The sequence below is a fragment of the Hyperolius riggenbachi genome, chromosome 1, assembly GCF_040937935.1.
Source record: "Hyperolius riggenbachi isolate aHypRig1 chromosome 1, aHypRig1.pri, whole genome shotgun sequence".
Taxonomy (NCBI): domain Eukaryota; kingdom Metazoa; phylum Chordata; class Amphibia; order Anura; family Hyperoliidae; genus Hyperolius; species Hyperolius riggenbachi.
In genome coordinates this window covers 107,095,487-107,119,317 of record NC_090646.1, presented here as the reverse complement: position 1 = coordinate 107,119,317, position 23,831 = coordinate 107,095,487, and the positions used below count along the sequence as shown (strand labels likewise).

The following is a 23,831-nucleotide window of genomic DNA, read 5'->3' as shown; positions in this document are numbered from 1 at the left end:
AGCTGTACCATTAAATTGCATGCCCGGGGCAACCCAGATGTGTCAGATATATCAGCACAAGGCACTGAAGGTACATGCTACCGATCTGAGGATTCTCCTGAATCTACAAGCACAACTACAGCACACAGCCAGCTTGGTATAAAACAGGATGAATGCACTTAAATAGATAACCATATATCACTTTTACATATATGTGTACCCAACAGCTCATGATGATCCCAAATTACTAGTATGGTGAGAGAGACCAGGAGCCCAATGGTGCAGTAGCAGGATGAGTTGGTATATGTAAATGTATAACAAATATACTTATGAAGGTGGGTTGCAAGAACCATCTTCAGAGTCTGCGGTAATATAACTGTCCTCACTCGGTTTTCCAGGTCTGTTGAAGCAGATGCTGGTTGGTCACTCTCCTTGGATAGTTGTGAGGACTGCAGGCTCCTCTAGACTATAAACCACAAGGAGTACGGACTGCTAAACACACTGGTGGATTTGCACAGTAGACAGAGAATACTCTGAAAAATTGCTCTGACTAGTATTACAAAGTTATGCATGAAGATAATTTGGGATTAGACTGTGGATAAGGTGGGAGCAGGAATAATCCTCTTCTCCTAGGGAAATAACCTACCCTTGTGGCACGGGAAAACCTGAAACTTACTGTCAATGATTTGGTTACCTACTGGTTTATTTCACTTTTTTTTTTCCTTTCACCTTTTATTTTTATCTCTTACTGCTATATATAATATAGTAATTTGCTAAACTCTTTCTATATGAAGTCGCATTTTGGCAAATATAAGAAGAGTCATATGCTCAGTTTAAATGCTAACAGAACCTTAAGAAGAAATCATGCGGTTTGTTTGAATATGTTATTTTTTCTTTACTCTCCTCTTTAAAACAAAATGTGGCCTTTTGTTACTTAACTTTTGTCAAGTATATAATGTATGCATATATTTTTGTGTCACAATAAAAAAAATAAAAACACTGGTGGAGGTGCCCTTGATTATAGACAAGTAAAGCTACTATACAGTTGACCAACATCATTTCAGGCACTTTTATTGACCTGATGAAGCGGGCTGAGACCCGTGAAACGCATTGTGCATGAATAAATACTAGGCTCTATACACAACCAGAATGGCTTTGAAATGAAATGAACATGATGTGTTTTCAACTGCAGACTGTCAGCTTTAATTTGAGGGTATTTACATCCAAATCAGGTGAATGGTGTAAGAATTACAACAGTTTGCATACGCGCCTCCAACTTGTTAAGGGACTAAAAGTAATGTGACAGAAGAATGGTTGCAAGTCCTTTGCAGTCAATTACAGCCTGAAGTCTGGAACGCATAGACATCACTAGGCAATGGGTTTCATCCCTGGTGATGCTCTGCCAGGCCTCTACTGCAACTGTCTTCAGGTCCTGCTTTTTCTTGGGGCATTTTGCCTCAGTTTTGTCTTCAGCAAGTGGAATGCTTGCTCAATTGGATTAAGGTCAGGTGATTGACTTAGCCATTGCATAACATTCCACTTCTTTCGCTTCAAAAACTTTAATTGCTTTTGCAGTATGCTTTGGGTCATTGTCCATCTGCACTGTGAAGCACTGTCCAATGAGTTCTGAAGCATTTGGCTGAATATGAGCACACAATATTGCCATAAACACTTCTGAATTCATCCTGCTGCTAAATCAGGTCTATATTTGGTGTGACCTTTGCCTTGTAGTGGAACTAAAGTATGGCATGAAATACACTTGCAAATGTCTCCCAACTCCATATTGATTATATAGTTATCATATCTGCTTTTGACCCAGTGTATCTACCTAAAAATCTCAATTCACTAATTTGTATCATTCAACTAGTTTTAAAGCTGCAATCTTGAATAATACTGTAATACTCAGGTCAATCTGTAAGCACTACACTCCTATTTTTGGACAGCACAGCTACTAGACAGCTTTCTATATTTGTGTCTTGTAGGCAGAAGATCTTATCTCCTGCATTCAGAGAAAACAGGACAATTGGCAGCCTTCAGGGCCCATTCTCACTTAAAATTAGCAAAACCGTTTTGCGTGGTTGATTTTACAGTAAAATCACTGTACACTCTTACGATTCAGAGTGATCACGATCAGCGCTTTCATAAGCACTATATTGTGATCACTCCAGAATCACGGCAAAATGCTGCAGGGAACACATTTTGCAATTGTCGCCAAACGCGAAACAACCATGATTGGCGGCAACCAAGGCAGTGAGATCATTGCCATAGGTTAATATTGCACTGGCGCTTTAAAAGCTAAATTGCCCAAGTGAGAATAAGAGCACTGTGGCTGCAAAATAAAATGAAAGAAAAACTAGAAAAGTGGTATTAAACTCCAAAAAAATAAAAGTCTAAAAACACAGTATTTCGTTAAAGAAAACATAAAGTAAAATCTATAAGACCCTGCCTTACAATTATTTTGTTAACCTTTTTAAGTTTGGGGACATAGGCCTCGATTCATCAACACTTAGCAAATCTGTTAACAACAGTTTGGTAAAATACCGAATTTGTTAACTTCATTTCAGGATTCATCAAAGTTATCTACAGCTGTTAGCGAACATTCGTTAACGATTCGGTAACGATTCGCTAAAACGGAAGAAAGTGCAATTCATGAAAAAGAAAGTGGGCGTGGTTTAGCGTTACATTTAGGATTAGTTATCTCCTTCACTGCTCTGTCGTTATTCCTGTCAGATCATTGCTGACAGAGAAGATGGAGCCATTTGAAGTGGTTATGTATCAGCTGAGAGTGATTCAAAGGGGCAGAAGGGCAAGAATAAGGTCTGCAACCATATAAATTTGTAAGAGAATAGATTTATTTGCTATAACACGACATCTGCATTTCTCTTGAATCATCTTGTAAGAGAACACAGGCAGTGCCAGGGTTAGCTAAGTTTGCTAGCTGCACTATAATTTTTTTAGAAAAGGCTCCTATCAAATTGTGGGATTGTCCCAACCACTTCTAGAATCCTGGTCCAGGTGTAAAGCCCTATTCAAAATGTTGCTACGTGGTGCTCAAAGGACTGCCTTTTACCCACAATTCCATGGGAATCTTATGGCCTTGTGTTAAATTACTGCTGTAAAATGGAAATATCGACACGTTACCGAATGGTTACCGAATTGTTATCGAATTCACACCGAATGCCGAAAAACCTTGATGAATACAACTAGAAATCGCTAAACTTCGAATTCGGTAATTTAACAAACTGGAAAAAGTTATCTCAAAGACAATGATGAATCGAGGCCATAGAGGCTACATCCAAAATTGTGCTTCTTTAGGTACCAGGACGTAGAATTTACGTCCCCATTAAAAAATGCTGCAGACGCGATCTAGCACACACATTCAACCGGAAGTTTAAAGAGAATCTGTATTGTTAAAATCGCACAAAAGTAAACATACCAGTGCGTTAGGGGACATCTCCTATTACCCTCTGACACAATTTCGCCGCTCCTCGCCGCATTAAAAGTGGTTAAAAACAGTTTTAAAAAGTTTGTTTATAAACAAACAAAATGGCCACCAAAACAGGAAGTAGGTTGATGAACAGTATGTCCACACATAGAAAATACATCCATACACAAGCAGGCTGTATACAGCCTTCCTTTTGAATCTCAAGAGATCATTTGTGTTTTTCTTTCCCCCTGCATCTCTCATGCACTGAAGTTTCAGGCTGCTTGTTTCTTCCTGCAAACAGCTTTGCCCTTGTCTGTAATTCTTCAGTATGTGAAAGCCCAGCCAGCTCAGAGGACGATTTATCCAGCTTGTAAAAGATAAGAGAGAAGAGAGAAGCTGCTCTAATCCTAAATAACACACAGGCAGTGTGCACAGAGGGGCCTGGAAGGAGGAGTTCATAGCAGAACCACAACACTGAAGAACTTGGCAGCCTTCCAGACACAGGCTGACAAGTCTGACAAGAGAGAGATAAGTTGATTTATTATAGAGATGGTGAGAGTAGAACATGCTGCAGTAAGCCAGAACACATTAGAATAGCTTTTTGAACTTGTAGGATGATAAAAAACAGGATGCAATTTTTGTTACGGAGTCTCTTTAAGGTATCATTGAACACGTATTTTTTTTGTTTTTAAATAAATTCATCAGGTACATCGTTCCAAGCAACTAGAACTAACGAGATTTCTTCTGAGGATTTTGGCTGCCTTAAAGGGGAACTGAAGAGAGAGGTATATGGAGGCTGTCATGTATTTCCTTTTAGACAATACCAGTTGCCTGGCAGCCCTGCTGATCCTCTGCCTCTATTACTATTAGCCATAGCCCCTGAACAAGCATGCAGCAGATCAGGTGTTTCAGTGGTTCAGACTTATAAGTCTGATCTGACAAGACTAGCTGCATGCTTGTTTCTGGTTTTAAACAGATACTACTGCAGAGAAATAGACCAGCAGGGCTGCCAGGCAACTGGTATTGATTAAAAGGAAATAAACATGACAGCCTCCATATACCTCTCTCTTCAGTTCCCCTTTAATTGATGCCCTCTCACTATTCAATCCCAGATGGACCGGATCATGCTGAGATCAGAGCTATTTGGGCCACACCCTTTCTTTCCCTGTCTCCGTTTTGATGATCTGCATGATCTTTGAGGATATTCTCACTCTGCAGCAGATTGTCCACAACACTTCCACAGTCTACATAAGAATTTGTATTTAGCTGATAAAAAGGAATAAAGTAAAAACACCAAATCATATGAATAAGACAATATTGAAACTATACATTCCCTTCAGGCTGAAAAAAAAAAAAAAATTATGCTTGCTGTTTCTACAGAAAATATGTATTTTTCAGATGCATTAGTCAATACAGAGAGCAGTAACTGCAAAGCAGAGGTCTAGCTAGCATCTGGAATTTAGATGCCATGTTCCTTTCTCCATATGTAATCATCAAGTCCACCCCAAGCATGCACATTATCTTCATCTGTGAAAAAGTCCTTCAGCTGTGTATAGAGCAGTATGTTGGTATTTTTGATTTGATTATCGTCAGGCTTTCCTGTTAAGGAAAAGAGGAAATAAAAATGGAAGACGTATTTGAGTCTGAAATGAACAAAAAACCTTTTCAATCTTAAAGCAACTCTGCGTGGCAAAAGGATATTACTGTCCGGGGCATAACTATGACATGCAACTCTCATAGTCATGGGAGGGAGGAAGACTTCTGTGTACTCCATTGCTCCAAATGTACTACGGCTTTGTGTGCCTTCCCCATTTGCAGTCATTCCACTACCCTTTCCCCTATACGCCATGCATTTGTATTCAGCCTGCTAACTGCATCATTACCATCTGTGCTGGTTTGTCCAGCAACCCTCCTCCCTGTCAACTAACCAATCACTGAGGACACAAGTGAGCAATGATTGAACACCTGTTGGGGTAAAAAGGGCTCAGGACAGATGGGGACACTACAGGCAAAGGGGAATACCCAGGAGGCACAGGGAATAGAGGTAGAACAGTGTACCAACTTAAGAATGGATTCAGATTACAAACTAACCTATAGTCTTTATCTCGTTCATTAACTGGAGACTACATTACATTTCCTACGTTTTCCTACGTTGCTGTCTCTTACAGTAGATAGTAAAACTCTGACAAGGTTTGGACTAATCCACCTCCTTATGGGAGATTCTCAGGATTTTCTTTATTTTCAAAAGCACTTAATGAACAGAGGTTGCTTAATCCAACTGCTATAGTATGCAAGTGAGTAGGCAGGCCAGCTGCCATCATATTATACAGTGTCTTACAAAAGTATTCTTCCTTGGCTTTGTACCAGTTTTGTTACATTCCAACCTGAAATGTTCATGTTTCTTAATCTTATTTTATGCGAGGGATTAAATAGTCTGAGTGTACACACACACACACACACACACACACACACACACACACACACACACACACACACACACACACACACACACACACACACACACAATAAGCCATACACTCCATAGAGCTGGGCTTTATACAAAAGAGTGGCCAGGGACAAGGCATTACTTAGCATGATAAATAAGGCTTGTTTTATTGCCAAAAGGCACATGAGAGATTCCCCAAATGTATGGAAGAGCGTGCTTTGGTTAGATGAAACTAAAATTGGACTTTTTGGCCACCAAGGAAACTGCTATCTTTCACACAAACCCAATATATCTCATCACCCCAAGAACACCACTGCCACAGTGAAACATGTTGGTGGCAGCATGATGCGGTGGGGATATTCTTCAGCAGTGGGGTCAGGAAAACTGGTCCAAGTCATGGGAAAGATGGATGGTGCTGAATACAGGGACATTCTAGAGCAAAACCTGTGTCAGTCTGCCAGTGATTGGAGACTAGGATGGAGGTTCACCTTCCCGCAGGACAATCCCTCAGAGCACACTGCTAAAGCAGCACTCGCATAGTTTAATCACTTCCGGACCTTGCTCATTGAAATCACGCAGTTTGGGATCTAATATCTGTGCCAGGGCATAGCGCCCGCTACTGTTGGGCGAACAGTGTTCGCCACTGTTCGGGTTCTGCAGAACATCACCCTGTTCGGGTGATGTTCGGGTTCGGCCGAACACCTGATGGTGTTCGGCCAAACTGTTCGGCCATATGGCCGAACTAAGAGCGCATGGCCGAACGTTACCCGAACGTTCGGCTAGCGCTGTGATTGGCCGAACGGGTCACGTGTAGTGTTGGGCGAACATCTAGATGTTCGGGTTCGGGCCGAACATGGCCGAACTCCGAACATAATGGAAGTCAATGGGGACCCGAACTTTCGTGCTTTGTAAAGCCTCCTTACATGCTACATACCCCAAATTTACAGGGTATGTGCACCTTGGGAGTGGGTACAAGAGGAAAAAAAATTTAGCAAAAAGAGCTTATAGTTTTTGAGAAAATCGATTTTAAAGTTTCAAAGGGAAAACTGTCTTTTAAATGCGGGAAATGTCTGTTTTCTTTGCACAGGTAACATGCTTTTTGTCGGCATGCAGTCCTAAATGTAATACATATAAGAGGTTCCAGGAAAAGGGACCGGTAACGCTAACCCAGCAGCAGCACACGTGATGGAACAGGAGGAGGGTGGCGCAGGAGGAGAAGGCCACGCTTTGAGACACAACAACCCAGGCCTTGCATGAGGACAAGAAGCGTGCGGATAGCAATTTGCATTTTGTCGCCATGCAGTCATAAATGTAATACAGATGAGAGGTTCAATAAACAGGGACCGGAAACGCTAACCCATCACAGATGTTCATTGTTCATGTTACTTAATTGGGGTCCGGGAGTGTTGCGTAGTCGTTTCCAATCCAGGATTGATTCATTTTAATTTGAGTCAGACGGTCTGCATTTTCTGTGGAGAGGCGGATACGCCGTCGATCTGTGACGATGCCTCCGGCAGCACTGAAACAGCGTTCCGACATAACGCTGGCTGCCGGGCAAGCCAGCACCTCTATTGCGTACATTGCCAGTTTGCGCCAGGTGTCTAGCTTCGATACCCAATAGTTGAAGGGTGCAGATGGATTGTTCAACACAGCTATGCCATCTGACATGTAGTCCTTGACCATCTTCTCCAGGCGATCGGTGTTGGAGGTGGATCTGCACGCTTGCTGTTCTGTGTGCTGCTGCATGGGTGTCAGAAAATGTTCCCACTCCAAGGACACTGCCGATACCATTCCCTTTTGAGCACTAGCTGCGGCTTGTGTTGTTTGCTGCCCTCCTGGTCGTCCTGGGTTTGCGGAAGTCAGTCTGTCGGCGTACAACTGGCTAGAGGAGGGGGAGGATGTCAATCTCCTCTCTAAAGTCTCCACAAGGGCCTGCTGGTATTCTTCCATTTTGACCTGTCTGGCTCTTTCTTCAAGCAGTTTTGGAACATTGTGTTTGTACCGTGGATCCAGAAGGGTATAAACCCAGTAATTGGTGTTGTCCAGAATGCGCACAATGCGTGGGTCGCGTTCAATGCAGTCCTAGGCCGAAGAGGTCATAGCCTAGGGTCACAAAACCTGTTTATTTGGGCAATTTCAATGGTGGCGAGTCTGACGTACATAAATCGCAGCAATGGCCGTTAGCAACGTCTGAATCTCACGAAATGTCTCATGCAGGTAGAAGACATATTGTTAGACTTGGGCTCCAAAGATGGGTTCCCTACATCTCTGCAAACCAGAGTTACAGGGCTCCAAATTTGGTAAAATCCCCCATAGGCTTTCATTGGGCCTCCTATTTACAGTTCCAAAATCTCACATCTTTTCAAAGGGCAATTACTCAGCAGTGGCAAATTTTCTAGCATTGTAGGGACCCTTAGGGGGAACATGACTGGTGAGTTTCGGGCCCCTAGGCCAAAGAGGTCATAGCCTAGGGTCACAAAAACCTGTTTATTTGGGCTATTTCAATGGTAGTGATGGGTACATAAATCGCAGCAATGGCCGTTAGCAAAGTCTGAATCTCACGAAATGTCTCATGCAGGTAGAAGACATATTGTTAGACTTGGATTCCAAAGATGGGGTCCCTACATCTCTGCAAACCAGAGTTACAGGGGTCCAAAATTGGTAAAATCCCCCATAGGATTTCATTGCCTCCCTATTTCACTTTCCAAAATCTCACATCTTTTCAAAGGGCAATGGCTCAGCAGTACCAAATTTTCTAGCATTGTAGGGACCCTTAGGGGGAACATGACTGGTGAGTTTCGGGCCCCTAGGCCGAAGAGGTCATAGCCTAGGGTCACAAAAGACACATGTTACTTACCGGTAACGTCTTTTCCGGGAGTCGGAAGGACAGCACCCATATGAGATAAATTCCCTCCAGATACTATTGGACAGGAGAAGGTTAAAAATTAGCATACCCTGCAGCAGCATACATATATATATATCCCCAACTCGAACTCACATTCAGTAACAATAAAGATGAACACAAATTAATGCTCAAAAACTCAAATTTTATTTTAATATATATGTACATATACCAATCAGGGTGGGTAGTCCGGGTGCTGTCCTTCCGACTCCCGGAAAAGACGTTACCGGTAAGTAACATGTGTCTTTCCCAGGGTCGTCTCCAGGACAGCACCCATATGAGACTACCAAGATTACACATATGTAACACATATATCCTAGGGTGGGACAGCTGCCTGCAAGACTCTTCTTTCGAAGATTAAATCTCTACTGGAGTCAAAGTTCAGTTTATAATGTTTTACGAATGTATTCTTATTTGACCATGTTGCGGCCCTACAGATCTGTTCTACAGAAACTCCTGCTTTCTCTGCCCAGGGAGGTAGACACAGCACGTGTAGAATGTGCCCTGATTAACTGTGGTACTTCCTTTCCCTGAAGCTGATAGGCCATAGTAATTGTCTGCTTTATCCATCTGGCGATGGATGCCTTGGACGCTTGCTTTCCCCTATTAATACCAGAAAATTATACCAGCATTGCTTGTGTCTTTCTCCATGATTTCGTTGTTTCCAGGTACTGAATTACACATCTCCTGACATCAAGACAATGAAAATGTTTCTCCTTCTCATTAGAAGGGTCCTGACAGAAAGAAGGGAGGAAAATTTCCTGCGACCTATGAAAACCTGTACAAACCTTAGGTAAGAAAGCAGAATCTAATTTCAGTGTGATCTTATCTTCTGATATAATACAGTATGGTTCTGCTATAGAAAAAGCTTGGATCTCTCCCACTCTCCTAGCTGTTGCAATTGCAAGTAAAAAAGCAGTTTTTAGGGTTAACAACTTTTCAGCAATCTCCTGTATAGGCTCAAAAGGTGGGTTCATGAGAGCCTGAAGTACTAAGTTCAGGTCCCAAGGAGGCACATGTGATTTAAATACGGGCTTTATTCTAGACATGGCTCTAAAAAATCTAACAAAAAATTCATTTTCTGCCAATCTCCTTTGTAGAAAGACACCTAAGGCCGCTGTCTGCACCTTTAATGTACTGATACTGAGTCCTTTTCCCAGTCCTGCCTGTAAAAACTCTAATGGAGTATATTCCTGTTTTGAATCCATCTTGTTTTCATCGCACCAATGAAGATAGGTTCTCCATGCTTTCAAGTAGATCTTTCTAATGACCATCTTCCTACTTTGTAGTAGAGTATTGGATAATTTCCCGGAAAAACCTTTCCTCCTTAAAAGCTTTAATTCATCCTCCAGGTTGACAGATGCAACATCTCCAGTTGCGGATGCATTATTGGACCCTGATGTAACAAATCCTGACGTAGGGGTAACCTTACTGGTGCCTGTACTGATAACTTCCCTAACAGAGAAAACCAAGCTCTTTTTGGCCAGAAAGGTATTATTAGTATGCCTGATGCTTTCTCCCTGTAAATCTTGTTGAGGATTTTTGGAATCAACCTGAACAGCGGAAAAGCATAAATCAGATGATCCCTCCAGCTCAGGGCAAATGCATCCACTGCGATCGGATTGTCGGTGGGACAGAGGGAACAAAATTTGTGACATTTTGTATTCTTCCTGGTCGCAAATAAGTCTATTGTCGGAGTCCCCCATTTGCGTGTCAGACTCTGGAAGACCTCCTCGTTTAGTATCCAATCGTCTTGACTCAGTTGTGACCAGCTGAGGTAATCTGCAACGACATTTAAGGTTCCCTTTAGGTGTACTGCCATCAATGATGCTAGATTCATCTCTGCCCACTGAAGGATCCTGCTCCCGGGAGCTGGCGTCTGTGGTTATCATCCTTTGGTATGGCAAGTCCCATAGTCAGCCCTCCCTTAGGTGAGATGGCTCCAACCACCAATGAAGTGACCTCTTGACATAGTGCGGTATTAGTACCCTCTTGTCTAATGCATTCTGTTTCCTGTTCCAAGATTGTAAAATCCATAGTTGAAGTTGTCTTGAATGCATCTGGCCCCATAGGACCGCCGGGAATGAGGATGTCATAAGACCGAGCAGAGACATGGTTTTTCTTAGAGTGATGGTAGTTGAATCCTGAAAAGAAACAACATTCATTAATAAAAGTTCTCTCTTTTGTGCAGGGAGATAAACTCTTTGATTAACAGTATCTATCTGAAAACCCAGGAAAATCATAATCTGAGATGGAGTAAGGGATGATTTTTTCCAATTGATTAACCACCCCACAGATTCAAGAACCATCACTGAGGTCTGAATCTGGGTGGATACTGACATAGCCGAGTCTCCCCATAAAAACAAATCGTCTAGATATGTTATGACTTGAATCTCCTTAAGTCTTAAAAAAGGCAAGAATTTCAGTCATTACTTTCGTAAACAGCCAAGGGGCTGAAGAGAGGCCAAATGGAAGAGCTGTAAATTGATAGTGTCTTACCTCGCCTGCTTGATGTATTGCAAACCTCATGAATGCTTGCGACTCCGGATGTATTGGAATATGAAGATAAGCGTCTTGTAGATCTAGAGACGCCATGTAAGCTCCGTCTTGAAGTAAGCCTAGTACAGACCGAATGTTGTCCATTTAGAATTTTCTGTAACGAATGAATTTGTTCAAAGTCTTTAGATTGAGAATAAGTCTGAAGTTCCCTTGCGGCTTTTTAACCAGGAACACTGGGGAGTAAAAGCCCTGTCCTCTTTGACCTCCTGGAACTTCTCTTATTACCTGCTTTTCCCAAAGATCTGACACTGCACTTTGTAAGGCTAAACTCTGTTCTGTTATGATGGGGGGAGGGGTTACCAGAAATCTTGTGCTTGGTCTCTCCACAAATTCCAGTCTGTAACCCTCTAGAATAATTGTTCTTATCCAAAAATTGTTGGTCAACGTATACCAGTTCTCTATGAAGAGAGCCAGTCTGCCCCCTACTGGAATCCTGGTGTCATTGTTTTTTAGGCACATTGGCTGGAGAGAAGGTAAATGAGGATTTTCCTTTCTGATCCTTTTGTGCTCTACAGTTTATTCTAAGCCCTGGCCTAGTCTCTGACACCTGCTTTCTTGAACCTCGAAAGGAATGTCTAAACCTGAGAGTTTTCTTTTTATTTGGAAAGTTCTTCTTAAAGTCTGCTGATCTCTCTAATGTTTCATCTAATGTTGTGCCAAATAACAAATTACCTTCACATGGAAACCCACACAGTTTTATCTTGGAGGAAACATCTCCTTCCCAGGGTCTCACCCATATTCCTCTTCTTGCTGAATTGGATAAAGCAGAAGCTCTTGCAGTTAGTCTCACAGTCTCATCTGCTGCATCTGTAAGATAATCTACTACATGGAACAGATTAGGAAAAGATTTGAGTATAACATCTCTAGGCGAACCCTCTGCGATATGCATCTCTAATTGTTGTAACCATATTTTTAAATGACCTTGAAAAGGCCGTACTAGCCACTGCGGGTTTGAAAATCAGAGTAGTTGTTTCCCAATTTCTCCTTAATAGATTATCAACCCTTTTATCTAGGGGATCCTTCTTATCCATAGAAAAAGCAAATCTCTGTCCCTTCTTGATTCCTGTGGTTTAGCACTCATTTCCTTCAGTGATGAAATTTCACCCTCTGAATGCTCTGAGTCTGAATTCCACTTCCTCTTTTGCCCCTGCTGAGATTCACCAACAGACATTAATGTTTTGGGAGAGGAAGGAATCACATTAGGTAATGATTCAGGTACTGCTGAAGAGGTAGACGGGGCAGACTCCTTATAGGATTGGAAGGTAGCCTTTATCTCTGACTTCATCCATCCCATAAGATCTTTAAACATATTTGGGGTTTCCTCTTTAACCACTTTCTGAGTGCAGGAATTGCATAAACTCTTTCCTGATGCAGTTGAAATCTTTGCTGCACACAAAGCACATTTCTTTTCTTTACGCTTTTGCTCAGCTTTTGGCAATTGCGCTGAAGAATGGCTTGATTCAGCTCTTGTTTCCTTTACTTTAACCGGCTTGTCAGCCTTATCCAGTCTGGGCTACAAGCAAGAAAAAGAAAGGACTAACTTACTATCTATAATATCAGAGACCAGAAGCAATAAAGCCCACACTGTGGGATTACATACCAAACCAGCACTGGAGCTCTGCTCAGCAGATCCCTGCGGAGATACGTCTGATCCTTCCATAGTAATTGAGTATAATAGGAAGAACAGACTGAGTTGCTTTAAATGTCTGCCTGGTTCCACCCATAAGGGCTTCCCCCCGCAATCACAACCATGCACATAAGTTCCCTCCTGACCCTTTAGCCTGGACTTACTTAGCCGCCAGCAATGAAAGGGTTAATTTCTGGACGGCGCTCAGCATCCTGCCGCTTACCGCTGCATGCCGCCCCCACGCCAGTCCAGCTTCCGCTCTGCTTCCTAGAGGGGCGTGCCCAGACTTCCTCCCGGTCACCTGACCCGGATGAGCCAATCCGACCTCTGCAACGCCGACCACTGCGCGCGCACTGCACGCACAGAATCTCGCCCCATAAGTCTCAGCGTCTTCCTGAGGTCTGTAATTCCGGAGCCGGCGTCCTCTCCCCACATCAATCCCGACTGGCTGGTGTGTACACGGGGGGAACAGCCGCTCAGAGCCTGCCAACTGACATGGACTCTCCTGATCGATCCTCCTCCTTCCGTGGACAGGAATTAAACTGAATGTGAGTTCGAGTTGGGGATATATATATATGTATGCTGCTGCAGGGTATGCTAATTTTTAACCTTCTCCTGTCCAATAGTATCTGGAGGGAATTTATCTCATATGGGTGCTGTCCTGGAGACGACCCTGGGAAAACCTGTTTATTTGGGCTATTTCAATGGTAGTGATGGTGACGTACATAAATCGCAGCAATGGCCGTTAGCAAAGTCTGAATCTCACGAAATGTCTCATGCAGGTAGAAGACATATTGTTAGACTTGGATTCCAAAGATGGGGTCCCTACATCTCTGCAAACCAGAGTTACAGGGGTCCAAAATTGGTAAAATCCCCTATAGGATTTCATTGCCTCCCTATTTCACTTTCCAAAATCTCACATCTTTTCAAAGGGCAATGGCTCAGCAGTACCAAATTTTCTAGCATTGTAGGGACCCTTAGGGGGAACATGACTGGTGAGTTTTGCCACTGCTGAGCCATTGCCCTTTGAAATGGTGTGAGATTTTGGAACCCCATCTTTGGAATCCAAGTCTAACAATATGTCTTCTACCTGCATGAGACATTTCGTGAGATTCAGACGTTGCTAACGGCCATGGCTGAGATTTATGTACGCCACCATCACTACCATTGAAATAGCCCAAATAAACAGGTTTTTGTGACCCTAGGCTATGACCTCTTCGGCCTAGGGGCCCAAAACTCACCAGTCATGTTCCCCCTAAGGGTCCCTACAATGCTAGAAAATTTGGTACTGCTGAGCCATTGCCCTTTGAAAAGATGTGAGATTTTGGAAAGTGAAATAGGGAGGCAATGAAATCCTATGGGGGATTTTACCAATTTTGGACCCCTGTAACTCTGGTTTGCAGAGATGTAGGGACCCCATCTTTGGAATCCAAGTCTAACAATATGTCTTCTACCTGCATGAGACATTTCGTGAGATTCAGACTTTGCTAACGGCCATTGCTGCGATTTATGTACGTCACCATCACTACCATTGAAATAGCCCAAATAAACAGGTTTTTGTGACCCTAGGCTATGACCTCTTTGGCCTAGGGGCCCGAAACTCACCAGTCATGTTCCCCCTAAGGGTCCCTACAATGCTAGAAAATTTGCCACTGCTGAGTAATTGCCCTTTGAAAAGATGTGAGATTTTGGAACTGTAAATAGGAGGCCCAATGAAAGCCTATGGGGGATTTTACCAAATTTGGAGCCCTGTAACTCTGGTTTGCAGAGATGTAGGGAACCCATCTTTGGAGCCCAAGTCTAACAATATGTCTTCTACCTGCATGAGACATTTCGTGAGATTCAGACGTTGCTAACGGCCATTGCTGCGATTTATGTACGTCAGACTCGCCACCATTGAAATTGCCCAAATAAACAGGTTTTGTGACCCTAGGCTATGACCTCTTCGGCCTAGGACTGCATTGAACGCGACCCACGCATTGTGCGCATTCTGGACAACACCAATTACTGGGTTTATACCCTTCTGGATCCACGGTACAAACACAATGTTCCAAAACTGCTTGAAGAAAGAGCCAGACAGGTCAAAATGGAAGAATACCAGCAGGCCCTTGTGGAGACTTTAGAGAGGAGATTGACATCCTCCCCCTCCTCTAGCCAGTTGTACGCCGACAGACTGACTTCCGCAAACCCAGGACGACCAGGAGGGCAGCAAACAACACAAGCCGCAGCTAGTGCTCAAAAGGGAATGGTATCGGCAGTGTCCTTGGAGTGGGAACATTTTCTGACACCCATGCAGCAGCACACAGAACAGCAAGCGTGCAGATCCACCTCCAACACCGATCGCCTGGAGAAGATGGTCAAGGACTACATGTCAGATGGCATAGCTGTGTTGAACAATCCATCTGCACCCTTCAACTATTGGGTATCGAAGCTAGACACCTGGCGCAAACTGGCAATGTACGCAATAGAGGTGCTGGCTTGCCCGGCAGCCAGCGTTATGTCGGAACGCTGTTTCAGTGCTGCCGGAGGCATCGTCACAGATCGGCGGCGTATCCGCCTCTCCACAGAAAATGCAGACCGTCTGACTCAAATTAAAATGAATCAATCCTGGATTGGAAACGACTACGCAACACTCCCGGACCCCAACCAAGTAACATGAACAATGAACATCTGTGATGGGTTAGCGTTTCCGGTCCCTGTTTATTGAACCTCTCATCTGTATTACATTTATGACTGCATGGCGACAAAATGCAAATTGCTATCCGCACGCTTCTTGTCCTCATGCAAGGCCTGGGTTGTTGTGTCTCAAAGCGTGGCCTTCTCCTCCTGCGCCACCCTCCTCCTGTTCCATCACGTGTGCTGCTGCTGGGTTAGCGTTACCGGTCCCTTTTCCTGGAACCTCTTATATGTATTACATTTAGGACTGCATGCCGACAAAAAGCATGTTACCTGTGCAAAGAAAACAGACATTTCCCGCATTTAAAAGACAGTTTTCCCTTTGAAACTTTAAAATCGGTTTTCTCAAAAACTATAAGCTCTTTTTGCTAAAAAAATTTTTCCTCTTGTACCCACTCCCAAGGTGCACATACCCTGTAAATTTGGGGTATGTAGCATGTAAGGAGGCTTTACAAAGCACAAAAGTTCGGGTCCCCATTGACTTCCATTATGTTTGGAGTTCGGGTCGAACACCCGAACATCGCGGCCATGTTCGGCCTGTTCGGCCCGAACCCGAACATCTAGATGTTCGCCCAACACTAGCTCCCGCCAACCACTACGCTCCCCTGCCGCTGCAGTCCAACTTTTGCAAGGCAATGTTTGTACTTTCCTTTATTCTTAACAAAAGCACTGCCTGGAAACACTGAAAATTCACCATGAGGAGATAGACTAGTCCAAATTCCTTCAGAAATGTCATATTAACAATACCTACTGTGACAGAGACAGAAAAAAAAAAGAAAAAAAAAAGGTAATTTAGGGCCCTTTTCCACTAGGCGTGATTCAATCCAAAAACTGACATGATGAGATAACTATGTGCATGTAGAGTGCTGTTTTACTTTGCTGCCTGAAAGAGTTAATTTTTAGGCATGAAAGTGACAACTTCTGTCTTGTCGGTACCTTGTGGGAATAAAGTAAACATCATTGATAAGGAAATTACAGTCATAAAAGTTTCCCTGGCAGAATACAACTTCTGAGAGCAGAGGGAGATAGAAAAAGTTAATAGTTCATGGCCCATATGCAATTAATTTTTTCTCCTGATTTTTCTCTTAGGTGATATTTTTAAACTTGTCAATTAAAGTCAAGCTTACAGAAAGCAAGACAATATCCAAAATAATTTTGATAGTACCTGTTCACCTACTTTTTGGTACTTTATTTGAAAAGTGCTGGACAGTTATTTTAAATCAAAGATGAAAAATTATCTCCTAGGAGAAAACTCGGTTAAAAAAGTGAATTGCATATGGGCCCACGTGTTTTCCTTTAGGGACACTTAATAGGCTGCCACTGAGCAGAGACAGCAAAACATTCAATCTTCTTTGTAAATGTTTAAATATTAAATAAAACCATGGGATAACATTTTTTTTAAAGTCATTTTTATGAGTAGGGGGATAAATACAATTCTTTATCTCATCAGTTTATTTTTACCTCTGGTTCACTTTAACCACTTGAGGACTGCAGGGCTAAACCCCCCTAGTGGCCAGGCCATTTTTAGCTAAATTGGCCACTGCAGCTTTAAGGAAAAGCTGCAGGGCCGCACAACTCAGCACACAAGTGATCCCCCCCCCTTTTCTCCCCACCAACAGAGCTCTCTGTTGGTGGGGTCTGATCGCTCCCCCCATGTTTATTTTTTTTTAAATAAATATTATTATTTTTTTTTTCTAAAATCCCGTTTCTTTAAATTTTTTCCCTCCCTCCCTCCCTCCCTCCCTCCCCACAGCCGGCCAATTATGGCGATCGCCTGTCATAGGCTTCTGCCTATGAGAGCCGATCGCTCTCTTGTCCCTCATGGGGACAGCCGTGTCACACGGCTGTCCCCAGTGCAGCGCTGCACCAAGTAAATAGACGGCGTAATCGCCGGCTAACAGTCTCCCGAGCGGCAACAGCCGCTCGGAGACCGAAGGCGGGGCGGAGCTCCGCCCTCCGAGCATGAGATGCGCGCGCACCATGCGCGCGATCTCATGCTAAACAGAGCCCCAGGACTTTACGCAAATTGGCGTTAGGCGGTCCTGGGGCTGCCGCCGCGGCCACGCCTACTGGCGTGACGCAGGCGGCAGAAGGTTAAAGAACATCTGACCTGAAAATTAGGGGCACTACAGCGAAAAACTGTAAAAATTTAAAATATGTGCAAACATAGACAAATAAGAAGTACATTTTTTCCAGAGTAAAATGAGCCATAAATTACTTTTCTCCTATGTTGCTGTCACTTACAGTAGGCAGTAGAAATCTGACAGAAGTGACAGGTTTTGGACTAGTCCATCTCTTCATAGGGGATTCTCAGCAAGGCTTTTATTCTTTATAAAAATATTCCCTAAAAAGGATTTAACCACTTCAGCCTACAGGGTTGACATTTTTTTTTGCATCTGAGCAACTTTCACCTCCCATTCATTTGCCAATAACTTTATCACTACTCGGCACAGTGAATGGATCTATATCTTGTTTTTTTGCCACCAATTAGGCTTTTTGTGGGTGATACATTCTGCTGAAAATTAATTTATTCAAAATCAATTTTAACAGGAATATTAAGAAAGAAATGAGAAAAATCATTAGTTCTCAGCTTTTGGCCATTATAGTTTGAAATTCATACATGCTACCATAATTAAAACCCATGTACTTTATTTGCCAATTTGTCCTGCTTATTACACCATTTAAATTATGTCCCTATCACAATGTATGGCGCCGATATTTTATTTGGAAGTAAAGGTGCAATTTTTCAATTTGCGTCCATCACTATTTACAAGCCCATAATTTAAAAAAATATATATTAATACACTCCTTTGACGTGCATATTTATAAAGTTCAGACCCTTAGGTAACTATTTATGTTTTTTTTTTGTTTTTTTTATTATTGTAAAAAAAAAAAAAAAATTTTATTAAAAATTGTATGTGTGTAATTTTTGGTGTGGGAGGTAAACAGTTATTTTTTAATGTAAAAAAGTGTATTTGTGTAATGTAAAATGTATGTGGGTGTCGTTTACTATTTGGCCACAAGATGGCCACAGTCAAATAGGCCTGGGAGCGATCGAGCTCGCTCCCAGGAAGAAGATTGAAGCAGGGGAACCCGCGGAAGTGCGCACAGCCTAACTGGACGAGAAATTTCGTCCAGTTAGGCTGAAGTGGTTAAACGATGCTGGCCAGCTTCCCTGCTCCCTACACACTTGTTTGGCAGTTGGACAGAGCAACTGCTATTCACTAAGTGCTTTTGAAAATAAATATATCCCTGAGAAATCCCCTATAAAGAGATGGGCTAGTCCAAAACCTGTCACTTCTGTCAGATTTCTACTACCTACTGTAAGTGACAGCAACATAGGAGAAAAGTAATATATGGCTCATTTTACTGGAAAAAATGTACTTCTTACTTGTATATGTTTTGTACATATTTTAAATTTTACAGTTGTTCGCTGTAGTGCCCCTTTAAAAGTCAAAATAAACATACACAAGTCATACTTACCTCCGGTGTAGTCTACTTCTCAAGCTTTCTCCTCTCCTGCGTCCCATTTGTCCACTGTCATCAAGGGAATTCTCCGTCCTCCATTTTGAAAATGGTCATTACCCCATAACAGCTTTCTGGTCAGCACACTGTTAAACTGTAACATCACCCACTTAAGCCATAGGGAAACTTGGACATTACCGGGCACATCAGTTGGCCACTCAGCTATAACTGACAGCAACTGATATATAACTGACAGCAACTGATATATTTCAGTTCAGACAAAATGTTGCCAGAACTGGAAGGGATCATTGTCAGAAGAAAATGGTGAGCTTCTGAGAGGAACTGATGGCAAGGTAACTATTTAATGTTCATTTGACGTTACCTCATGTTTATTTTAAATGATTTTACTCAGTACAGGTTCCCTTTAAGTGATATAATATTTGACATATCTACCATTTCTTTCAGACTGCAAAGCCAGTAAGTGAATTTTATTTAAAAGAAAAAGTGCGAGCATAAATTAATCCAACTAGAGAAAAAGAATATATTTACCTTCCCACCATATTGTTCCAAATTTTGTAATGCGCTGGAGACTGAGTCTTTATACTTTTTGTCCATCAATCTTTTAGAGAGCTATCAAAGCAAGACATAAACAAAAATGAAGCACACATGAAAAAAAAAATAGGGTAATTTACTACAGTATACATAACAAAAATCAGATACATTTTCCTGTGTCAACTGCAAACATCCAATCAGTGAATTCCTATGACTGAAATACCTTTGCACCCACCTGGATGTCTGATAGATCACCATAAATTACCCCCAACTATGTCATAAACTAAATAAATGAACAAGGCCATAAAGCGCAAACACAGAATTCCTAACATAATACGCATAGTTCACAGAGATCAACAAATCAGAATTCCTTTGAAACAAATTAAAAAGTAAAATGGTTGTATATCAAACAAAGAATTTATTTACATTTCTTCTCACGCATTTCCCTCTGTGTTCACCTTGTTTGTGGGGCATTCTGAGGAAGTCCCATAGTTACAGTACCTTCCATTCACCTTTTTTTGTGAAAAGAGGAAAATAAGTTTTGCAAAAATCATTCTGAAAAGTATTGTAGAGGTTCACAAGCTTCCACCGTACTTGGGTTAGATTCCCAGTCCTGATGTTTTAAATGGACTTGAACTCTTGCACAGGACAGAAGGAAAACATAGAGAAATGCACCCTGTATGTATTTAGAGAGTTTAGCCTGTTTATTTCCCCCTCATTTGTGTCTAATCACAAGTTGTAATTTGATCTCTCCCCTGTGTCACATGACTGCCATGGCAGAGATGGCAGATAATCCCTTTTGAAAACACTGGCTGTTAACAATATGTCTGCTTCTGTGAAGCAGGAAGTAGAAACGGTGCAGATTTATTTTAGGGTTTGTATCAGCTGTAACAAAGAAATGTTTTTTTCTTTAAAGGTTATAATGCTGTTGTCTAGCTTTTAGAGCAGAGGACGTTCTGAGTTCAGGTCCGCTTTAAAGGGAACCTTAGCTGAGAGGGACACGGATGTTTCCTTTTAAACAATACCAGTTGCTTGGCAGGTCTGCTGATCTCATTGACCAAAGTAGTGGCTGAACAACCATAAAAAGACTTGAGCAATAATTAAGCATATATGTACATGTGCCCTAACTCTAGGGTAATTAGCACAACTTAAGCATTTAAAGACAAAAAGTACCCTCACTGAGTAAATGCCATGACACAACACCATGGATAAAGTTGCAAAAATAGTACAAAATGTATTGGTAAAGAACACGAACTGACATTTAAAAACAATTACAAAGTTCCCCAGATGTAGGTTATAACCACACATCCTGAGCACATCAATACATCAATAAATATATATTATATAGATGTTCACATGAAACATAATTTAAGCTAGCTCTGGTATATAATTGTTTAATTTACACCATTGATACAAAGTTGTATTATATTATTGAATTGTGTGGTGGGGTGACCTGCTATTACTTTACAAACACGTTGGTTTTTCTAAACTATTTGAGTGCGACGTTATGGTCGCATAAACCGGAAGTAATTGTCCTATGCGGGGTGCGACCTTTTGGTCGCACACCCGGATGTCACGTGATTCCGCTCTGGAGCACTGACGTCAGCGCTCCACAGACCGGAATTGATACGTGTGGCCCCACGCAACTGTGCAGCACTTCCCCGCCTCCCACTTCCTCTTTAGAAGCATGCATTGCTTTTAGCTTAGTAGCCTCCAGTGAAGCAGATGCTGTCTGCGAGCGCGTAGGGCAGTGTTTCCCGGTCCTGGTCATCCCTCCTCACTCGGGTAAGCCTCTTGCTGCACTTATATTATTTTCACTAGGTCTTAATTGCCATATCATACACATGGTGACTACAGTGTGACTCTCACGGATAAGAAATTCCCCTTTTTATCTCTTTCCTGCTCTCAGAAGCCATTTTCTGCTAGGAAAGTGTCTTTATAGGTGGAATTTCTTATTAGTGAGGGCCACACTGTGGTTACTTCCTGTCTGAGTCAGGACTGAGTCAGCCACTTACATACCTGCTATTTAACTCTTTCAGACAGAGAAAGAAATAAAGGAACCCAGCATAGTTATTTGTGTGCTAGGCACTGTACATACACATGTCTATCTCATCATGTCACTTCAGGTATCCTTTAAGACAAGCATACAGCCAGTCTGAATTTAACTCTGCATTTTGTTATATACAGGGTTTTACATCTTCATCTGTAAAACTAAACAAAATTACACTTCATAATAAAAGTAAAAGATTTGAGTGGGGACAAGTGTGGATAATATTTGTACGCCTAAAACAGGTCCCTAGTTCGCCCGACAGTAGTGTTACATCCTCACACTTCCCCACTTTGTCTGGTTGCACTCTGAAGTATAATGACACATATCCTTGTATGGGACATTTCTAATCTCCAGGCACACACAAGAAGGAACACGGGATGTACCCAATATAAGATTTTATATCTGTAAATTGGGGAACTGGAAACATAGAGGTGCGAGTTTCATAGCATGCACACTTCAAGGTCTTCGTCTCTTAATTCATTAGTGATACATAAAATATATTGTAAAACTTACACTGGTCAGCAGATTCTTTAGATGAATGTTTAAGGCTGGTCCAACAACTGCACTCAGCTGTACTAAGCCATTTAATCCCCTTTCAAAAACACCATCATCGGGATGTACCTGAAAATCAAAGCACAGTTTGTTATTACATTTTACATCAGTACTAATACCATATTTCCCTAGGGGTTCAATTGGTATCTTTGCCACTGAATCAGAGTGAAAGCCTCAAAAAGTTCAGTAAGTGAAGTAATATTGCAATAAACCATGTACAGTTAGTCATTAAAAAGGTATTACCGGAAACAATGTTTGATGTCTGCATTTCAAAAAGATAAGCGTCTTTGTTTTATTAAAGCTATTTTCAAAAACATTTAACAACTGGTTTTACCATTATAAAGTGGCAAAAATCCACCTGCACTAATGCCCAGTGATCTATCTCCTTATGACTGACTTGGGCTCCTTGGGCAGTGTGGGGTCCACCTTGCCAATGGCTATTGCAGCAGAGAGTGGATCTAACTGATAGTTCTGTTGAAACCTTGCCTGTTTGCTAACTGACAACCTATCACCAGTAATAAATGCATTAATAAAAAGTAAGCCGGAACTATGACTTTAAGGGGAACTCCAGTGACAATAATCTAATAAAAAAGTGCTTCATTTTTACAATAATTATGAATAAATGATTTAGTCAGTGGTTGCCCATTGTAAACTCTTTTAAATCCCTGATTTAGATTCTGACATTTATTACATGGTAAGATTTTACTATTGGCAGGTGATGTAGCTGTTGCATGCTTTTTTGGTAGTTGGAAACAGCTGTAAACAGCTATTTCCCACAATGCAACAAGGTTCACAGGCAGGAAAGTGCCAGGAGTACCACGGTCCTCAGTTTCTTGTGGGAGGGGTTTCACCACAATATCAGTCATACAGCGCCCCCTGATGGTCTGTTTGTGAAAAGGAATAGATTTCTCATGTAAAAGGGGGTATCAGCTACTGTATCAAGTACAGAGCTGCACGGGAGACACAAAGATGGCTGCCGGGAATGAGAAGGCAGTGAAGCGAGGACCACTAGCAGCAAGTACAGAGCTGCACGGGAGACACAAAGATGGCTGCCGGGAATGAGAAGGCAGTGAAGCAAGAACCTGTAGCAGCAAGTACAGAGCTGCAAGGGAGACGCAAAGATGGCTGCCGGGAATGAGAAGGCAGTGAAGCCTGGACTTCTAGCGGTGAGAGCTGTAGGGGAGATTGGTAGATGGCTGCCCAGCATGCTTATTGTTATTGATTTATAAAGCGTCAACATATTCTGTGGCACTGATGCTTCTAATGTGCAATCTGCATCACATACACAGGGAAAGGCTATAAGTTGAGGATCAGCCTATACTTGGAATGGCTTGTACTAGAGTATATCCGATACACAGTGGTTTGCAAAAGTATTCGGCCCCCTTAATTTTTCCACATTTTGTCATATTACTGCCACAAACATGAATCAATTGTATTGGAACTCCACGTGAAAGACCAATACAAAGTGGTGTACACGTGAGAAGTGGAACGAAAATCATACATGATTCCAAACATTTTTTACAAATCAATAACTGCAAAAGTGGGGTGTGCATAATTATTCAGCCCCCTTTGGTCTGAGTGCAGTCAGTTGCCCAT

The 23,831-nt window shown here is 42.1% G+C and overlaps 1 protein-coding gene across 5 annotated transcripts in view; it reads right to left on the bottom strand.

Moving 5' to 3' along the window:
- Positions 1-4,775: 4,775 nt before the first annotated feature.
- The window catches only part of PACRGL (parkin coregulated like), a 53,374-nt gene continuing 34,318 nt past the window's right edge, over positions 4,776-23,831 (bottom strand). For all 5 annotated transcript variants that reach the window (XM_068278060.1, XM_068278077.1, XM_068278041.1 and 2 more), the window contains 3 exons: positions 22,197-22,304; positions 19,631-19,711; positions 4,776-5,005 (listed from right to left, as the gene is read on the bottom strand). In XM_068278060.1, coding sequence (XP_068134161.1) covers positions 4,949-5,005; positions 19,631-19,711; positions 22,197-22,304 — 246 coding nt within the window. In that variant the 3' untranslated portion in view covers positions 4,776-4,948. The remainder of the gene's footprint in view (positions 5,006-19,630; positions 19,712-22,196; positions 22,305-23,831) is intronic.